At 44.7% G+C, this 16,434-nt stretch overlaps 1 protein-coding gene across 2 annotated transcripts; it reads left to right on the top strand.

Moving 5' to 3' along the window:
* The first annotated feature begins 679 nt into the window (after positions 1 to 679).
* Positions 680 to 14,791, top strand: PDIA4 (protein disulfide isomerase family A member 4). 2 transcript variants are annotated; one of them, XM_075705583.1, is made up of 10 exons: positions 680 to 785; positions 6,935 to 7,121; positions 8,877 to 9,082; positions 9,756 to 9,894; positions 10,422 to 10,627; positions 11,301 to 11,459; positions 12,609 to 12,760; positions 13,164 to 13,320; positions 13,412 to 13,645; positions 14,207 to 14,791. In XM_075705583.1, the coding sequence occupies exons 1-10, from the start codon at positions 680 to 682 to the stop codon at positions 14,620 to 14,622; spliced, it is 1,962 nt and encodes a 653-aa protein (XP_075561698.1). In that variant the 3' UTR covers positions 14,623 to 14,791. The 2 variants fall into 2 exon arrangements, with proteins under 2 accessions (XP_075561698.1, XP_075561699.1); XM_075705584.1 differs by having other exon boundaries at positions 13,161 to 13,320.
* Positions 14,792 to 16,434: the final 1,643 nt, after the last annotated feature.

Below are 16,434 nucleotides of genomic sequence, written 5' to 3'. Positions count from 1 at the left end.
CCCCGACGGCGAACCCCCGCACCTCCCCCCGTCTCCAGCAGCGCCACGCCCCCCACCGCCGCGCGGGGAAGCCCCGCCCCGCCCCGTGTACGCGGCGCGCCCTCACTGGCTGCCGCTGCGCGCTGGCACCGCCCCCCGCCCCCCGCCCCGCCTTCCGCCCGCCCCCTGGCGGCAGCCCACCAATCAGAAAAGGCGATGTGGCTTCTCGCCCTTGGGGGCGGGGGCAGGAGCCCCGCCCCCCTCCCGCCTCGCCACCTCCCCCCGGCTCCCAGGGCGGCTGCGCCTGAAACGCGTGTCAGCCGGCGGTTGGTGGCCCCCGGACAGCCAATGGGGGAGAGGCACCTCAGAGCAAGCGTCCAATTTTACGCACGGCGGCGCGCACGCCGTCTGCTTGGGTGCATCGCGCCCGTCTCCCGCCGCGGCGAAGCACGGAGCCCGGCGCGGCGCGGCGGTCGCTGCTGGGAGCCGGGGGCGCTGGGAGCGCCGCGCTCGAGCCCCTCGTGACGCGCCCCCCGGGCCTGGCGCGGCGGTGCCGCTTCGGAGGGGCGCGCGAGGCGATTGGCGGCCGCGCCGCCCGCGTCGCAGGGCAGCAGCCAATCAGGGGGCGCGGCGTCCGGGGTGGGGCGCGGCGGGCCGTGCGGGCCGGAGCGGGGAGCGGAGCGCGGAGCGGAGCGGCGGGATGAGGCTGAGCGGGCTGTGGGTGCTGCTGCTGCTGCTGGGGCTGGCCCAGATCGCCCTCCTGGCGCGGGGCGCGGCGGCCGAGGAGGACGACGACGACGACGGAGGTGGGTGCCGGGGGGGTGGGCGCGGAACGGGCCGGCGGCGGCCGTTGGGCGCGTCTGTGCCTCGGCCTCCGGTGCGCGGCCCGGCGCCCCCCGCGAGGCGCGGGTGCGTGGCCCCGGCGCGGGGCGGTGCGGTGCGGTGCGGTGCGGTGCGGGGAGCCCGGGCGCTGCCAGGCGCCGCAGGGGCCGGGCCGCGGCCGGCTGCTCCCCTCGGGCCTCTGGGCTGAGCCGGCGGAGGGAGGGCGCTGACCCCCCCTCCCCTCCGCCCCCGCCGCGGAGGCGCGGGTGTCGCGGAGAGCCTGCTGGTCACGGCGCCGGGCGTTTCTCCTTCGCTGTGCGGCAGCTCTGCCTCGCCTCTTCTGAGCACGGAGTTAAGAGCTAGTAATTAGCTATGTTGGCAATGAGTGACTTTTAAATTACCAGTAAGTTTGCAGTTCATACGACGGAGCGCTCTTTTCCTTACCCCCTAGTTCAGGGGATCTGTGCGTTCTGTGCGTTTCAAACCGATTGTTTTCTCCCAGAAGGAAGGCCCTGTGTTGCTGGTTTCTTGGTGTTTCTTCCTATTGTCTTTGAATTTCACTGGTGTGTGTTTTCTCTTTTCCAAAATTAGCTGAAACAAAGCTGCTCTGACTTACCAAGTTTAGTGCCTGTACATAGGAGGGCAGGCATTTGAAGGTGCTTCTTTTTTGTTTTTAAGTGTCTTTCACGTGGATTTTGAGAAATCCCACATCTTTGGTATGCTCTACATTAACAGTGCTGTATGTTAAGTACCAAGAGAGCGTTTGGGGAGACTGGATTATGGATGACCTCCTGAACTCCTGCCCTGCAAATTCTTGCTCACTGAACAGGCACTGAAACTTGAAGAAATGCATTTATGTCGGGTACCTTATCTGTGTGACCAATTGTGTGATCTGTGGGATAAAGATTTGTTGTGGTTTAGCCCCAGCCCAGCAACTAAGCACTACGCAGCCGCTCACTCATTCCCCCTGCCCCGACGGAATAGGGGAGAGAATCAGAGGAGTAAGAGTGAGAAAGCTCCTGGGTTGAGACAAGAACAGTTTAATAATTGAAATAAAGTAAAATAGTAATTATAATAATAACAATACAATAATAATAATGACAACATTATTATATATAGCAAGTGATGCACAATGCAATTGTTCACCACCCGCCAACCGATACCCAGCCAGTTTCTGAGCAGCGATCCCTGCCCCCTGGCCAACCCCCCCCAGTTTATATACTGAGCATGACATCATATGGTATGGAATAGCCCTTTGGTCAGTTTGGATCAACTATTCTGGCTATGCCCCCTCCCAGTTTCTTGTGCACCTGGCAGAACATGGGAAGCTGAAAAGTCCTTGACTAGCATAAGCAGTACTTATCAACAACTAAAACAGTGTGTTATCAGCATTCTTCTCATCCTAAATCCAAAAGACAGCACTATGCCAGCTACTAGGAAGAAAATTAACTCTATTCCAGCTGAAACCAGGACAAGATTAAAATTTTTTTTTTTATAGCATACAGCATCTGCAGAGCTTCACAGGAAGATTCGGTATTATGTCTGTTTCTCTGCTTTGAGCTAGAACACTTGGTTGTCATCGCTTTGTAGCATGTGACAAAGCCCAGTACTGATTTCCCCTACTACCTTCAAATTATGAAGTGAGACCTGTGATGTTACAGCAAAACCTGGGTCCTGTGGCTGGCAGCAGTAGTTCAGCTTCTCGTGGGCCGGGCTCTCATCCCTATTTCCCATGTGTGCTGTTCTTTTTGTTATATGAGTTCTCAGCATCAACGATGCACAGTGATGAAAGTATGTCTTCCTGTGTACAAGTTGAACACATTGCATTTTCCTATTTCTATTGTGTATCTCAAAATAGTATATAAAACATGAACTAGGCTTTACCAAGCCTTTGCTTGGTAAAAAAAATGCATATAGTTAGGGATTTCCATTTTTGCCCTTGAAATGCAGACCTGTGTTAAGTGGAACAAATTTACTTTGCAACAAGCAAATAACCTTACGTAAATGAATTGTTCAGAAGATGAAAAATTCAGATGAAACCAGGCTTGTTGCACTGTATGGTTTTGGAAGTGAAGTTTGACTAGGGCAGTGAGGCAAATACACTCGCAGCAAGGTTAGCCTGGGTTATGACTGTTACACCCTTTGCATCCTCATGAAGGAAAAGGAGAGAGCAGGTAGAAGATCCACTACAGAAAAGACTGAGGGAGACTGCTTTCATAAAAAGGCTTTTGAATGCCTGGGCAACAGATTATAAGTCTTGAGTTCTGTGTTTCTGAAAACGGAGCTCATCCAGTTGAGAAACAGACATTGCAGTGCCCTCCTCAGAAGGAGGCTTTCAGGCAGAATCCAGAAGTCATTGATGTCTGGATGCAGCTTTTTTATGCAGGATTCACCCTACTGAAGAAAAAGTTACCAGGTCAGATTTCCAATAAGTGCTGAAAGTTCAGTGAAGTTACTATAAGAATTAGTTTTGGCTAGAGTAGCTGTCATCCTGAAGAAGGCCTGCCAGCCAGCATCATAGAATCAGTTAGGTTGGAAAAGACCTTTAAGATCATCCAGTCCAACCATTAACCTAACACTACCAAGTCCACCAGTAAACCAGTTAAGGGTGGAGTAATAATTTCCTGTTTCCTGGCTTGGTGGCTGGATTGTTTTTTAATGGAAGTAAAAACTAGGAATCATTAAGATTGGAAAGGACCTCTAAGATCATCAGTCCAACCATCAGCCCAATACCACCATGCCCACTAAACCATGCCCCAAAGTGCCACATCTACCCGTTTTTTGAACATTTCCAGGGATGGTGACTCCACCACCTCTCTGGGCAGCCTGTTCCAATGCTTGACTACCCTTTCCATGAAGAAATTTTTCCTAATATCCAATCTAAACCTCCCCTGGCGCAACTTGAGCCCATTTCCTCTCGTCCTATCGCTAACTACATGGGAGAAGAGACCAACACCCACCTCACTACAACCTCCTTTCATGTACCTGAAGTCTTAAAATGAGTGTCATCTTCATGTTTTTTGATTTGTGTAATAATGTGTTGAAATTTGTGGAAATGCTTTGTTGGAGTAAAAGGAAGTGGTCTGTATTTTACTGGAGGGCAGGTTTTAGCCACAGCTGTCACTTGGTTGGTTTGTCTACCTGCTTTGCAAGTAGCTTTAAGAAGCAAAGACACTTCAGTTTGGGTGCAGCTATTTTATTTTCCTGAGCTGTCTCACGCATATATTCATTAGCTCCTTCTGCCATCTCAGGTGTCACAGTTAGACTCATTCTGTATCTGTTCTATTCAATTTGTAAATCATTAATGCAAATGAAAGTTTCTTGCTCTTAACGAAAAAAATCCAGCTTACCTCTCCCATACTTGGTCAGGTCATTGAAGCAGGTCTTTTTGGTACCAACACTAAAGGGGACGTTAGAGGTAGCTATGATAACCCTAGGTGTTGGTGAAGCTGGAGACTACAGAGGGTGAGTATGTGCTCTTAAGGGCCAATTTATAGGTGTGGTTAAATTTTTCTTTGGGGAAATGCATGCCCTCTGTAGCTGGTTGGGAAAAGGTGGAGCCCTGCTGTTACATGCTACTGTCCTGCCTCTATCTCCAAGGGGGAGGAAGTGGGTATCTATAATGTCCATGAGACTGTATTGCTGTCAGGGAAGTTTTATGATGGCAGGCTATGCAGACGCTTGCCGTGAAAGATACAAAATTATTTCAGTGATGGATGTTAGATCTAGTGGTAATATTTTCCACTTGTGCAGGATGTTTTCGTAGGTGATGCTTTGTTCTCAGCTTTCTAAACCATAAGCCTGTGCCACGGTAGCTGCAGTGTCTTTTTCTCTGTCCGGGGTGGGTAGTTAGTGTAGTAAGCAGGAATGAGAGTCGCAGCCTGGTGGTTAGTTTGAGATGCATGAGCAGCATTGGCTGGCTAGTTGTGTTCAAATTCTCTTGTGTCAGGAAAATTGAAGTCTGAGGTGATTTGCTTGGAAGAGCAATGGGCATTGCACAGCTCGCTGGGAATTCAGGCACAGACCAATCACAAACACTCTGTGGTGAAACATAGTCCTCAAAGATGCCAGGCATGCATGTAAGCAGAATTTTTGACTGCTGAAACCCCCTGAAAACTAGCTTTTTCACCAGTACAGTCCTGTAGGTAGGTACATGACCACCGTAGATTCACTTAAAGGGTGTTTGACAGTTCAGCCCTTTCACTGCAAGTGCTCAGAGGCAGCAACACAGGAGGCATTGTCCACTTGCAAATAGTGCTTTTAGCTGCTTCATAGATCAGATGAAACAGTAATAGTTATTAAAGAAACTTAATCCAGGTGACTACTGTTGTGTGATAAATGATCTACTGTGATCTCTCTCCTCATCAGAAGCTTTAATATTCTGGTGGTGTATAAAGTTGAGTTCTAATTAAAACTAGTGTGTTCTCTCCAGGGGTGCATATTGTTTTCTGAGAGCATGTAGACTTATTTTTTTAATACCTTCTTCTAACAGAAAAATGGCTATTGCGATTCAACATCGTGAGTATGCCCACAGTGAGCTTGTTCCTATGGTCTGCTGTTGGTCTGAGAATAATGGGGTTTGGTTTAAATCACTTTTTCATACATGGATACTACATATTTATCATTCTTGACTTCCAAATTTCAGGTGAAATCAGAGTATTTTCAGAATTCTTGTCCTGAATAAGTAACTTAAATGTCCATGGTTTGCTGTCCTACTGGTATAATTCTTGTCAGTTTAGTCAAAACCCAAGTAAAGTTAAGTAGAGAATAGTTTTGAACAAGAAACTTTAGTCTCTTTTTTTTGTTGGTGTTTGGTTGTTTTTTTTTTTTAAATCCTGGAACTCACAGTGGCTGAAAGGGCCTTAGCTTCATTGTTGTACAGTTTTAATTTGGGATGAGGTATTTCCATGACTTGTTCTGTGACTGAAATACCTTTAAATTCATTCAAGAAGGTCTGCTTGCCTTGAATGAAAGGAACATGTGAAAGATCAAATGTTAAAGAAACTGTCTCAAATTCCAAGCCAACAAAGATTGAACCAGTTGAAATGTCCTGGCTTCAGATTTCATGTGCTAACTTTACTTTGGTAATTTAGCAAAGCTGCTTTCTTCTCGAAAGGCCCGGTCTGGACTAGTGGTTTTGGCCTCCTTAAATCAAAGGCCTCCCCAAAAGTTCTTGAAATAAGTTTTCACTCCATTTATTTCAGAAGAGTACCTTGCATCTGCCAAGTGCATGGGAGTGGGTTTTGATGGGACTTCTGTGACAGTCACATACTTATTTGATTTTACACTCACTCTACAGCCTGGTGGTGATCCAGAACAGATTGATGCTCCCATGGGTGAAAAACCTCTTTGGTGAATTGCAGACCTGAAACATTGCTGTAACTGAAAGCAAGATATACTGAGGTGGCAGGGATGGGATTGAGCAGTCAGGAATAGAAGCATAATTTTGAAGAGCTGCCTCTAAACCACCTTGGTAGTAGTGAAATGATAGCATCTGAGTTTATAGCAAGCCTGTCTGTTTACACCTTCAGACAGGCAGAGCATAGCAGTTGTGGTGTTACAGGTATAGCGAGTCAGGGTACAAGGAAAGCATTGGGGACAGATAACATCTGCTTTTTTGGTACAAGATACCTAATTTTTCCAACGACAAGTTTCTGTGCTTGAAGGACAGCTCTTTTGCTGCATGATGGAGGGTTTCTGTTTGAATTCGGTATCATCTGTGTGCCCTTCTTGCCCAACAAAACATGTCTGGTGCCTCGCTTTCCACATTTCAACAAGATACCCAATGGACCTTGGTAGCAACTGTCACATAGGTCTGCATTAATTCTTGTTGTGCCCATTTTGTTAGTTTGCCCTGAAGAGTGAGATACATGTTGTTGTTTTACTGAAATATTGATATTGTTAGATGGCATAGTGTGGACAGAAATTAAATGGGACTGGTCAAACAGCAGAGTCCAAGCTCTTTGCAAACTGAGGTAGCTGTCATTTTGTGTGAAGCAGGAACTAACCTGTATTGATACTGTTTTTTTTAACCACAGGATATACTTAATCCATCTTTAACCTGGTAGTGTTATTTTAATGTTAAACTTGACAGAATCTAATCCATATTGCATTTTTACTTTTACTTTTCCAGAATCTGTTACAAAAGAAGCTGACGATGATGGTGATGATGGTGATGATGACGATGATGATGATGAAGATGACGATGATGATGATTCTGAAGTTAAAGAAGAAAATGGTGTATTAGTCTTGAATGATGCAAACTTTGACACCTTTACTGCAGACAAGGACACTGTGCTGCTGGAGTTCTATGCACCATGGTGGGTTCACAGCTTGGAGTACCTCCTTAGGCGCAGGATGGTGCGGCTGTCGGGGGATTCTCTGACAGGACACGCTCCTAAAAAGTGAGCTTGGGTTGCAATTTTAAAGATGATGTAGGAGTAGCTTGCCTGCAGGAGAAGCACTGGACTCTGCCATAGTCCAGGGTAGGAGGTTCGGGTTCTGGTGGTGGGAGGTACCCTTTTCCCTGTACCCAGCCTGTTCTTTCTCTACAGATGTGAGTCATGTTGAGGGATCGCATGCCAAGGGAAGCACAGCCTTGATTCCATCCCTGCTCTGTGCCTGGCAGGGAACAGAGATGGCCCCAGTGAGCCCCAGAGAAGTCATGCAGTGTGGTCTTGCAGCCTGCTGTCATGTCCTTGGGCTGGCCCACTGAGAGCTTGTGCATTTGCTCATCTAGATGGAGGAAGCTTCCCTAGCAGGGGAATTGCTAGAAGGTTTTCCGTCTCAAGTTCAGATCTTTGTCCTTGCTAGAAGTGTGTGGTGTGAGTAAGGACGTGGCTTGTTGGTATTATCAGTTTAAACAGTGCCTCATACATCTACCTAATGATGATAATTCTGCTGGCATACCAGGGTACACAGAGTAATACCAATGTGCTCAGGGGAGCTACAATGGATTTACCTGTGCGTACAACTGAGACAAAGAGTTTAGGCCAGAATGTATCTTCTTTTGCATTCTTATGGACAAAAATAATAGGGATGTTTAGTGGGGAAAAACAAGAGTAGAATATATTTGCAGTCAGGCTGCTGAGTTAGTGTTGCAGCCAGAATCTGTCTTCCTCTGCGGCTTAGTGATATAAAGACAGCTTACTCATTTGTCCTTTTCTAGTCTTTGAATAGAGGGGAAAAATATGATCTTGCTTGAGGTGGAGTTGCATTTTAACTAATGCTACTCATTACAGAGAATCCCATCCCTGCTTGGCTGTAGGTACTATTTCTACAGCTATAGTTTACCTGCATGAAAACTGAACATGAAGCTTAATTTATCCAAGCAGAAAGATGCGTGGTCGTGACAGACTAAAGACCTCTTTTCTTTTTTCTACTCGCCTTCCTGCCAGTTGAGAGGCTAAGCAGTATGGGCTGTCTGCTACACACAACTTTCCCTCTTTCCCCCCCGCCCCCCCCCCCCCCTTCGTTTTCCTGGTTTTGTCTTCAGCTCATCAAACTATATCCAGCTTTTCTTGTGCTGATATCCCCTGTCATGCCAGCTTTTGCATCAGGAGCCTCTGCTCTTCCCAAAGAGTTCTGGTGTGGCCAGAGAGAGAGCAGGTGCTGTGATACCATAGTGGGTGTGAGATTTCATTAGGCCGACTTAACTACTGGTTTGTTTTTCTCTTTAGTTCAATTTAGAGTGCTGGGTGGAGAAGGTGAACCTAGATTAGGGAGAAGCTGGTCTGAATGAGACCATATCTGGGGGGCCAGGGAGGAAGGAGAAGCACAGTAGAATGTTTGCAATTTTGTTTTCAAAGGATTTGTTACTTTTTTTTTTTACAATGGTTTTATAAAACATATATGGAAGTGTGTTGCCTTTTGAATTAGAAGTTAGGATTTGAACAAACAGCACATTATCTACAGTTACTCTCTACCTCTCCGTGATCTGAAAGCATAGCAAGACAAACATTCTTCTGTTGATGTTGTGAACATCTGTCAGAAGGCATCCTGGAAATGCAGAATAGCAGAATACCCTTGCGCGTCTGTCATATATTTACGTATCTACTTATGTCTTCCTCTGACAGGTGCGGGCACTGCAAGCAGTTTGCTCCTGAATATGAAAAGATAGCCAAAACTCTGAAGGAAAATGACCCTCCTATTCCAGTTGCCAAAGTGGATGCTACTGCAGCCACTTCACTGGCAAGTCGTTTTGATGTCAGCGGCTACCCAACCATCAAAATCCTGAAAAAAGGCCAACCTGTTGACTATGACGGTTCTCGGACAGAAGAGGGTAAGCACCAGTCCTTTGCAATTCTCTGTAAGAAAGCAAAGTAGTATATGGTCTTGCTTCTTAATGTGACTATTTTGAAGGACTTTGATCTCTGGTTACTTTATCTTAAGCAGAATAATATTATGAAGGCTGAAATTTTGCCTGTCTTCTCAATCAGCTGCATGCTAGAGGACAGTTTTGCAGGTAGCAGGTAGTGTTGTTACTGATGGAAGGCTTCTAGAAATATGACTTCTCTAAAAGAGGAGGTAGTCTCATGCTTGCTGAAGGATCAGCTAATAATTAACATCTGATCTGTATATTGACTGCATATAGAACCACTTGTTTCTTGCTTGATGAATGTGTCCAACTTCAGTCAGAGGGGGAAAACTGCCTTTTCTGTCTGTTTTGAGATAGAATTCATGTGCTATGATGCTGCAAAGTATGGATCTGTGCTCTGCATAAGAAAGATGCTTTATGGGGTTAAGAGGAGACCTTCTTGGCAATACCAACAATGAAGTAAAGCATAAAGGAACTTGATTAAGAGAGTGTTCTTGTGTAAGCTTGACATGTAAGCTTTGGTCCAAGACCATGCTTGCCACTCTGATTTTAAATTCTTGATATCGACTCTTGCATTTGATATGTTACTGGTATGATAATGCAGACTTGCTAATTGGGCTGTTGAACTGTATTTCAGCAATTGTGGCCAAAGTCAAGGAGGTTTCTGACCCCAATTGGACCCCTCCACCAGAAGCTACCCTGGTATTGACCCAGGATAATTTTGATGACGTTGTGAATGGTGCTGACATAATCCTGGTAGAGTTCTATGCTCCATGGTAAGCAAGAAGACAGTCACCTGTACTTTCTTAGCACAGCTGGCCTGAACACACTTGGTGAACCTGTTTCCTGTTGTTATGCCTCTTTTAAAGAGGCTTGCCTTGTGTAGGTATGTGTCACTCTGGTGTACCTTAGTTCTAACCTAGACCTAGGATCGCATTACAAATCACTTGAAGACTACACTGGATCTGTGTCTCAGCAGGGGGTGGTCTTCAAAACTCCACTGAAGATTCTCCTTATTTACTAATTTAGGAACACATTGAGAGATACTGAAAACCAAAGGGAGCTGGTGCTTAGTTTAAAAATGGCCTCTAAAAATGAAACTACCTATAGTATTGTGGGGCCAGACATAGAACCCTTCAGGCTGGAGGGACAAGTCTTCCTAGACTGAAGCGTCCTCTGTAAATTGAATAACCTCATTTCTGCTTTCTCCATTCTGGAAGACTGAACTCTTCCACTTCAGAGGTAGAAGGTACCTAGCAGGACTCACAGCTTGTAAAAACTGCCCTCCCCTCACATTCCTTAGGTGTGGACACTGCAAAAGGCTTGCTCCAGAATACGAGAAGGCTGCCCAGGAGCTCAGCAAGCGCACACCTCCTATCCCCCTGGCTAAAGTTGATGCCACTGCTGAAACTGAGCTTGCAAAGAAGTTTGATGTTACTGGCTACCCAACTCTGAAAATTTTCCGCAAGGGCAAACCTTATGACTACAATGGTCCACGGGAAAAATACGGTACTGCAGCTTCTGCTTTTTCTTATTTTCTGAGGGCTTGACCACAAATGTTTTGATGTATCTATAGCACTTGCAGACTTGTTAACATCATAGCAATGGTAGTAGGAGAAACCTGTCCTCTCATACCTACACAGGCCAGCAGTATGAATTTGTCTCTAATCTTTATAGCATCTTATGGTGGTACTATAAGCTCCTTTTAATAGAAGGTAAGTTAAACACACATGGTGAAGCCATGGCAGTATGAGTAAATGGGCAGCCTTTAATTGCACTGGAATGCACCATAAGGGCTGGCAAAGTGCTCAATACTAGGTTTTAATAGTACGAGGGAAGACTTAAGACTATCCAAATAGAACTTTGGCTCATAGCAGGGTCAGGAGATAGTGAAGGGTCTGGAATTTCAGAAAGGAGGGTTACTTGAAAGATCAGCTGATACCCATGGAGTTTGTGCATGGTCACCTCTTCTAAAACCAACCTGAAAGAGAATATCCAGAACTGCAGCTTTAAAAACTTGGACTGAGGTCTTGCTGATTTGGACTTCTAGTTATTGTGGGAGGGCTGCACAGAAAGAAAGGTGTCCATGGGAAATCTGGTATTAAACAATGTCATAGAGGGAACACCTGAACTTTTCAATAAATGTTCTAACCAACTTTTTGGGGGCGGGTTTGTCTCACAGGTATTGTCGACTACATGATTGAACAGGCTGGTCCTCCATCCAAACAGATTCAGGCTACCAAGCAGGTACAGGAATTTCTGAGGGATGGGGATGATGTCATCATCATTGGTGTCTTTAGCGGAGAGAATGACAAAGCCTATCAGCTCTATCAGGAAGCAGGTAAAGAATGTTTTAAAATATTAATGAAGTGTATGTTTTGTTGAGATTCTCCCCAGGAGTTTGGGCATGGAGAGATCCTTTATTTCTGCTCTTAGTTCAGTGGGGTAGGTTGGAGAGGAGTAAGAGGGAGATTGAAGGGTGATCTTCTACTTGTACTCAAGAAAAAAGCTCACACCTGATTTTGAGGCTGTAACTAAAGTATCAGCCAGTCACAGGAGATACACCCTCTTGGTATTGTGTCCCTAAAAACATGCGAACTAGAGAGGAGGGAAAATTCATAGTTGAGGAACAAATCTCAACTTCTTGGCTTAAAGCCTTGCTAGCTTTGCCATCTTCTGTTGTTTGTTTCATACCTGACAGTTCCAGAGTCTGGGCTCTGCCGAACTTATTTGGGGTGGGGGGCCTGGAGAAAGAATCGTCATCTACCTCTGGATCAGTTTAGCTAGACCATTCCTGGCAATGTTTATTCTTAAAAACCCCTTCGATGTGACACATTGATGGTCCTGTTAACGATATTTGCTACCACACAGAAGAGGCTAAGCACTTGAAGTGCTCAGTCCCTTTAATCAATCTCTGTGTCTTGCCTGATTGAACCCCTTGCAGCCACTCTTGGTTTCTGCCAGAGCCTTGAGAGCAGTGTGGGCAATTTTTCTTCCCCTGGCCATGCCTGTTTCTGCAGCTGCCATCATTTATAGTTGGATTAGGAGCTGATTTGGTTGCTGCAGCATGGCAAGATACAGAACTGTTTCCCAGGCTGCCCCAAAGCAAATAGATTGACTAGGTGACCTTGTGAGTTCCTTTCCAGCTCTACTTTCTGTTATCTGGGGAGAAACCAAGAGGTAGGACATTGATAAACAAATAGCTGTTTCACTGTATATGTTTTGGAAGCTGTTCAAGGTTTTTGAATATGTAGAATAACTCACCAAGTAGATGGGTTGTTGAACAGCATTCAAGTAGTGCTACTCAAATTGTATGTATTTTCACATGCTTCTCACCCCTGAGTGAGAGCTGTTCTCCAAGGCTCTGGGTTGTTCTGTGTCCCATTGAGAATGGGAAGGGAGTTTTCTTGCAGTGCAGTCTCAAAACTTCACAGAGGCTGTCAGTTCACTTCTTGATGACTTTTCCTTCTCCCTAACCTTAATTTTTCAGCTAACGGTTTAAGAGAAGATTACAAGTTTCATCACACCTTCAGCAACGAGATTGCAAAACTGTTGAAAGCATCTCCAGGAAAACTGGTTGTCATGCAGCCAGAAAAATTTCAGTCAAAGCATGAGTCCAAGATGCATGTTTTGGATCTTAAAGTGAGTAGCTGATCCAAAGCTAGAAAGTTTGTGCGTGAATTGGAGGTTCTCTTTCTTTGTATGTATGAGCAGTTGGCATCTTCCTGTTGGAAGTACTCTGCTAGATATTTGAGGCAACCTGTTTGTCCCCTGAAACTGTATTGCTTTGTTCAAGAAAGCTTTATGAAATTAACCCAGAGGTTACATATTCAAATAATAATGTACCGTTACAATATTCACTTTAAGGGTAGAATACTAAATTATCTTCAGTGCTCAAGGATTTGAAGAATACGGTGACAGCATTGTTTGTAACATGCCCGTCTTTCTCATTCATACATGTATCAATATTAGTTTTCAGTAGAGTGTAACAGAAATGCCACTTAAATCCATTTGTCTGAACTTTTTTCCCAATTTTTTTAAGCAGGACTCTACAGATGGATCAGAGATTAAAGAGCACGTGCTAAAGCATGCTTTGCCTCTAGTTGGTCATCGCAAGCCTTCCAATGATGCTAAAAGATATGCTAAGCGTCCTCTAGTGGTTGTCTATTATTCTGTAGACTTTAGTTTCGACTATCGTGTTGGTGAGTTTGCTAAGATTAGCATTCCTCCACTTTAGGAGGAAGCAAGTAGTAAGTAACTAGAAATTACTAATCCCTTGTTCTGGTTTTTCAGCTACCCAGTACTGGAGAGGCAAAGTCCTGGAAGTGGCCAAAGACTTCCCTGAATATGTGTTTGCTGTTTCTGATGAGGAAGATTATTCTTCTGAAATAAAAGATTTGGGTCTGCTTGAGAGTGGAGAGGATGTCAATGTTGCCATTTTGGATGAAGGTGGCAAGAAATATGCCATGGAGCCAGAAGAGTTTGACTCTGATGTACTCAGGCAATTTGTGCTGGCATTCAAAAAAGGTACAGTTCCTAAAACGGGGTTCTCTAAGCTGTTTGCTTTGTTTCCCCTTCCAAGAGTTTTTCCAGAGGCAAAGGCTACAATGAAGTCATACATGCAACTTTACAGTTCTCTGTGGCATAAAGCTTTTGGGTGTTTCTTGCCTTTTTTTACCTCAGTTCATTAACTTAGCTTTGACTATGCTGTGGCATCTAGCTATATTCTAAAACTGAGCGTGTTTGGCAAACCTGGAATGTTCTTGCAGCTTTGAAGTGCGAGTTGACTATTTGTATTTGGGACTAGGGTAATAATGTCATTGTCTAATACGTTGTGGATGGACAGCCATAAAAAGAGGGAGAAAGGTTTGAAGGAATTGTGAAACAAATTGTTGCCCATATTTCACAAGGTTACTGTGCTAAAAGGTCACCAGCAAGGTAGCCTATGTTTCATGCAGAGGTAAGTTCATTTACTGGTGCAATGATTTTTCCCTGGCGGGAGGATGTACTTATGCCCTTTCCTGGGGAAGATTGTAAGGACTGCTCTTACTGTATTCTAACAGTGGTATGTGTTTTGCTTCTTTCTAGGAAAACTGAAGCCTATTGTGAAGTCCCAGCCAGTGCCAAAAAATAACAAAGGGCCTGTGAAAGTGGTAGTGGGTAAAACCTTTGATACCATAGTAATGGATGCAAAGAATGATGTTCTCATAGAGTTTTACGCACCATGGTGCGGACACTGCAAGAAACTAGAACCAGTGTATACCGAGCTAGGCAAAAAATACAAGAATGAGAAAAATCTAGTCATAGCCAAGATGGATGCTACTGCCAACGATGTGACGAATGACCGCTACAAAGTGGAGGGATTCCCCACTATCTACTTTGCTCCGAGGGACAAAAAGAACAACCCTATTAAATTTGAAGGCGGGGACAGAGATTTAGAGCATTTGAGCAAATTTATAGAGGAGCATGCAACAAAACTCTCCAGAACAAAAGAAGAGCTTTAGATAAGATGAGGGTGGTGAAGAAAAATTGTTTGTACGTTGTAGTTAAAAGCAAGTTACTGACAAAACTTTGAGAGAAGAATTAAGCAGTTTGAGCAAGGAAATTCTTGAGCAGTAAAGCAATTGCAGTATCTTTTTTATACGGCAGAAGTTTTTCTGGACACTGAACTTCTCTGATGTCTTGCATTAGTTATGGTTTTGATCTTTGGAGAAAATACATCCTTTATTTTTTGTGACTATCTTAAGCTTGATTCTTTGACTCCAGTGAAACTGTTTGGGTTGGGTTTTTTTAAGTTAAAAGATATTACCAAAAAAAGAGGGACAACCAAATGCCTCTGCCAGACAGACTTCTTTCTCTTATTTGTTGGTATGGCTACTGGGGGGAAGGGTGTTTTGAGCCAGTCTCTCTTCTGTTACATTTCTGTATACCTATTCATGTGACTATATCACTGTATTCATTTCTGAGAGTAAGAATGGAGGGTTTTCTAAAGTGTGGATGAATTATTCAGTCCTAATGAGATAAGATACAGTGACTTGCTAACTAAATGTGCTCTAGACCTGTCTGGTTTTGCTTTGTGCCCCTCTGTAGAGGGTGATGCTAAAATAACAAGTTTTTCTAATTTACCTCTCTTTACTAGTCCGTATGGACCCATTTATAACGTAGTCTTCCCAAGTATATTTTGGAGTAATTGGAGTGTGGTAGAAAGAGCATCTAGTGGGTAGTAATGCTTAGATTCTGGTATGAGATCTGTTTTACCGTTTCCTTTTGCAGAGAGGAAAGTGTTTGGTAGTGATTCTTCTCGGGGGAAGCAGACAGAGACCTTCTGATGGACTTTATTGCTGTGGCAGTTACTGCAGGTACAAAGGATGATCACGTCTATTCTGTGCTCCACCTGGCAGTACGTGGGTTTAAAAGTGCATTTTGATGTTGAATGTCCCAGCTTAGATACGTCCATGAATTTAATGGGACGTGTCGGGGTGGCAGATTTACATACTCCAGAAGCGCTGTCTGCCTCTTCTCAGAGCTGTGATGCTGCAGTGTGTGCGACTTGAGTGTCACTGAGGCAGTTTGGATACATATTTCATTTTATGGATGGTGCTTCTCTCCTAGAAGCACTGTCTCCTGTCTTGCAAGAGATAAATATCATGTCTTCCTTCAGCATTTCCTTGTTGCATTAGACTTCAACTTTTTTGAGCGTCTGCAAATCTAAAACCACAGCCCAATCTTTTTTCTTCTGCGGAGATGGTCTTCTGTGTAGCAAGGGTAAATGCATGTCCAAGAGGTGGCTGTTAAGGTATAGTCTAAGGATCCAAAAGGGCCTGCAAGGACCTTTCCTACTGCACTTCGCATCACTGTTTAAGGGATGTGGCTCCCTGCTGTCTTAACAGAGGACTGTTCCCCTGTGTCTGTTAGCCACACTTTGCTGTCTAGGTTGTTATCAAATTGCTCTTGCAGAGGTGCATGAAGGCTTTCTCTTACTTAACAATTTATCTGAACCTAGTGAACAAAGCTCACCAGCAGATCATGAAAGAAGGGGACAGTATCAAATCTCCACGGAGCGCTGGGGTGTGCTTGAATGCCATTCAGCTCCTGTTTATCAGCAAAAGCTAGGAAGTGTTGAGCAACTATTCAGGATCAGATCTCAATTGCTGCTTTGTGTTAAAGCAATGTAACAATTCTCTTCAGGCCCTGGCATTGTCAGTCTCATCTTTTCATAGTAGAAGGCTTTTTCTCTACTGTCCTTTAAAGGTACAGATATGTGTTAAGCTTAGGCAGTATTTTACCTACAAGAGTCTTACCAAGTGCATTATCTT

Source organism: Pelecanus crispus, chromosome 2 (genome assembly GCF_030463565.1).
Source record: "Pelecanus crispus isolate bPelCri1 chromosome 2, bPelCri1.pri, whole genome shotgun sequence".
Lineage (NCBI taxonomy): Eukaryota > Metazoa > Chordata > Aves > Pelecaniformes > Pelecanidae > Pelecanus > Pelecanus crispus.
Note: the sequence above shows the minus strand (reverse complement) of the source record. Positions and strands in the feature narration are given on the sequence as shown.

Bases quoted from the DNA above. Each gene is read 5' to 3' on its own strand.
- PDIA4 (XM_075705584.1), top strand. From the start codon at position 680: ATGAGGCTGAGCGGGCTGTGGGTGCTGCTGCTGCTGCTGGGGCTGGCC. The intron at 7,122-8,876 runs GTGGGTTCACAG...TTCCTCTGACAG, and splicing joins CTGGAGTTCTATGCACCATG to GTGCGGGCACTGCAAGCAGT. The intron at 12,761-13,160 runs GTGAGTAGCTGA...AATTTTTTTAAG, and splicing joins TGCATGTTTTGGATCTTAAA to CAGGACTCTACAGATGGATC.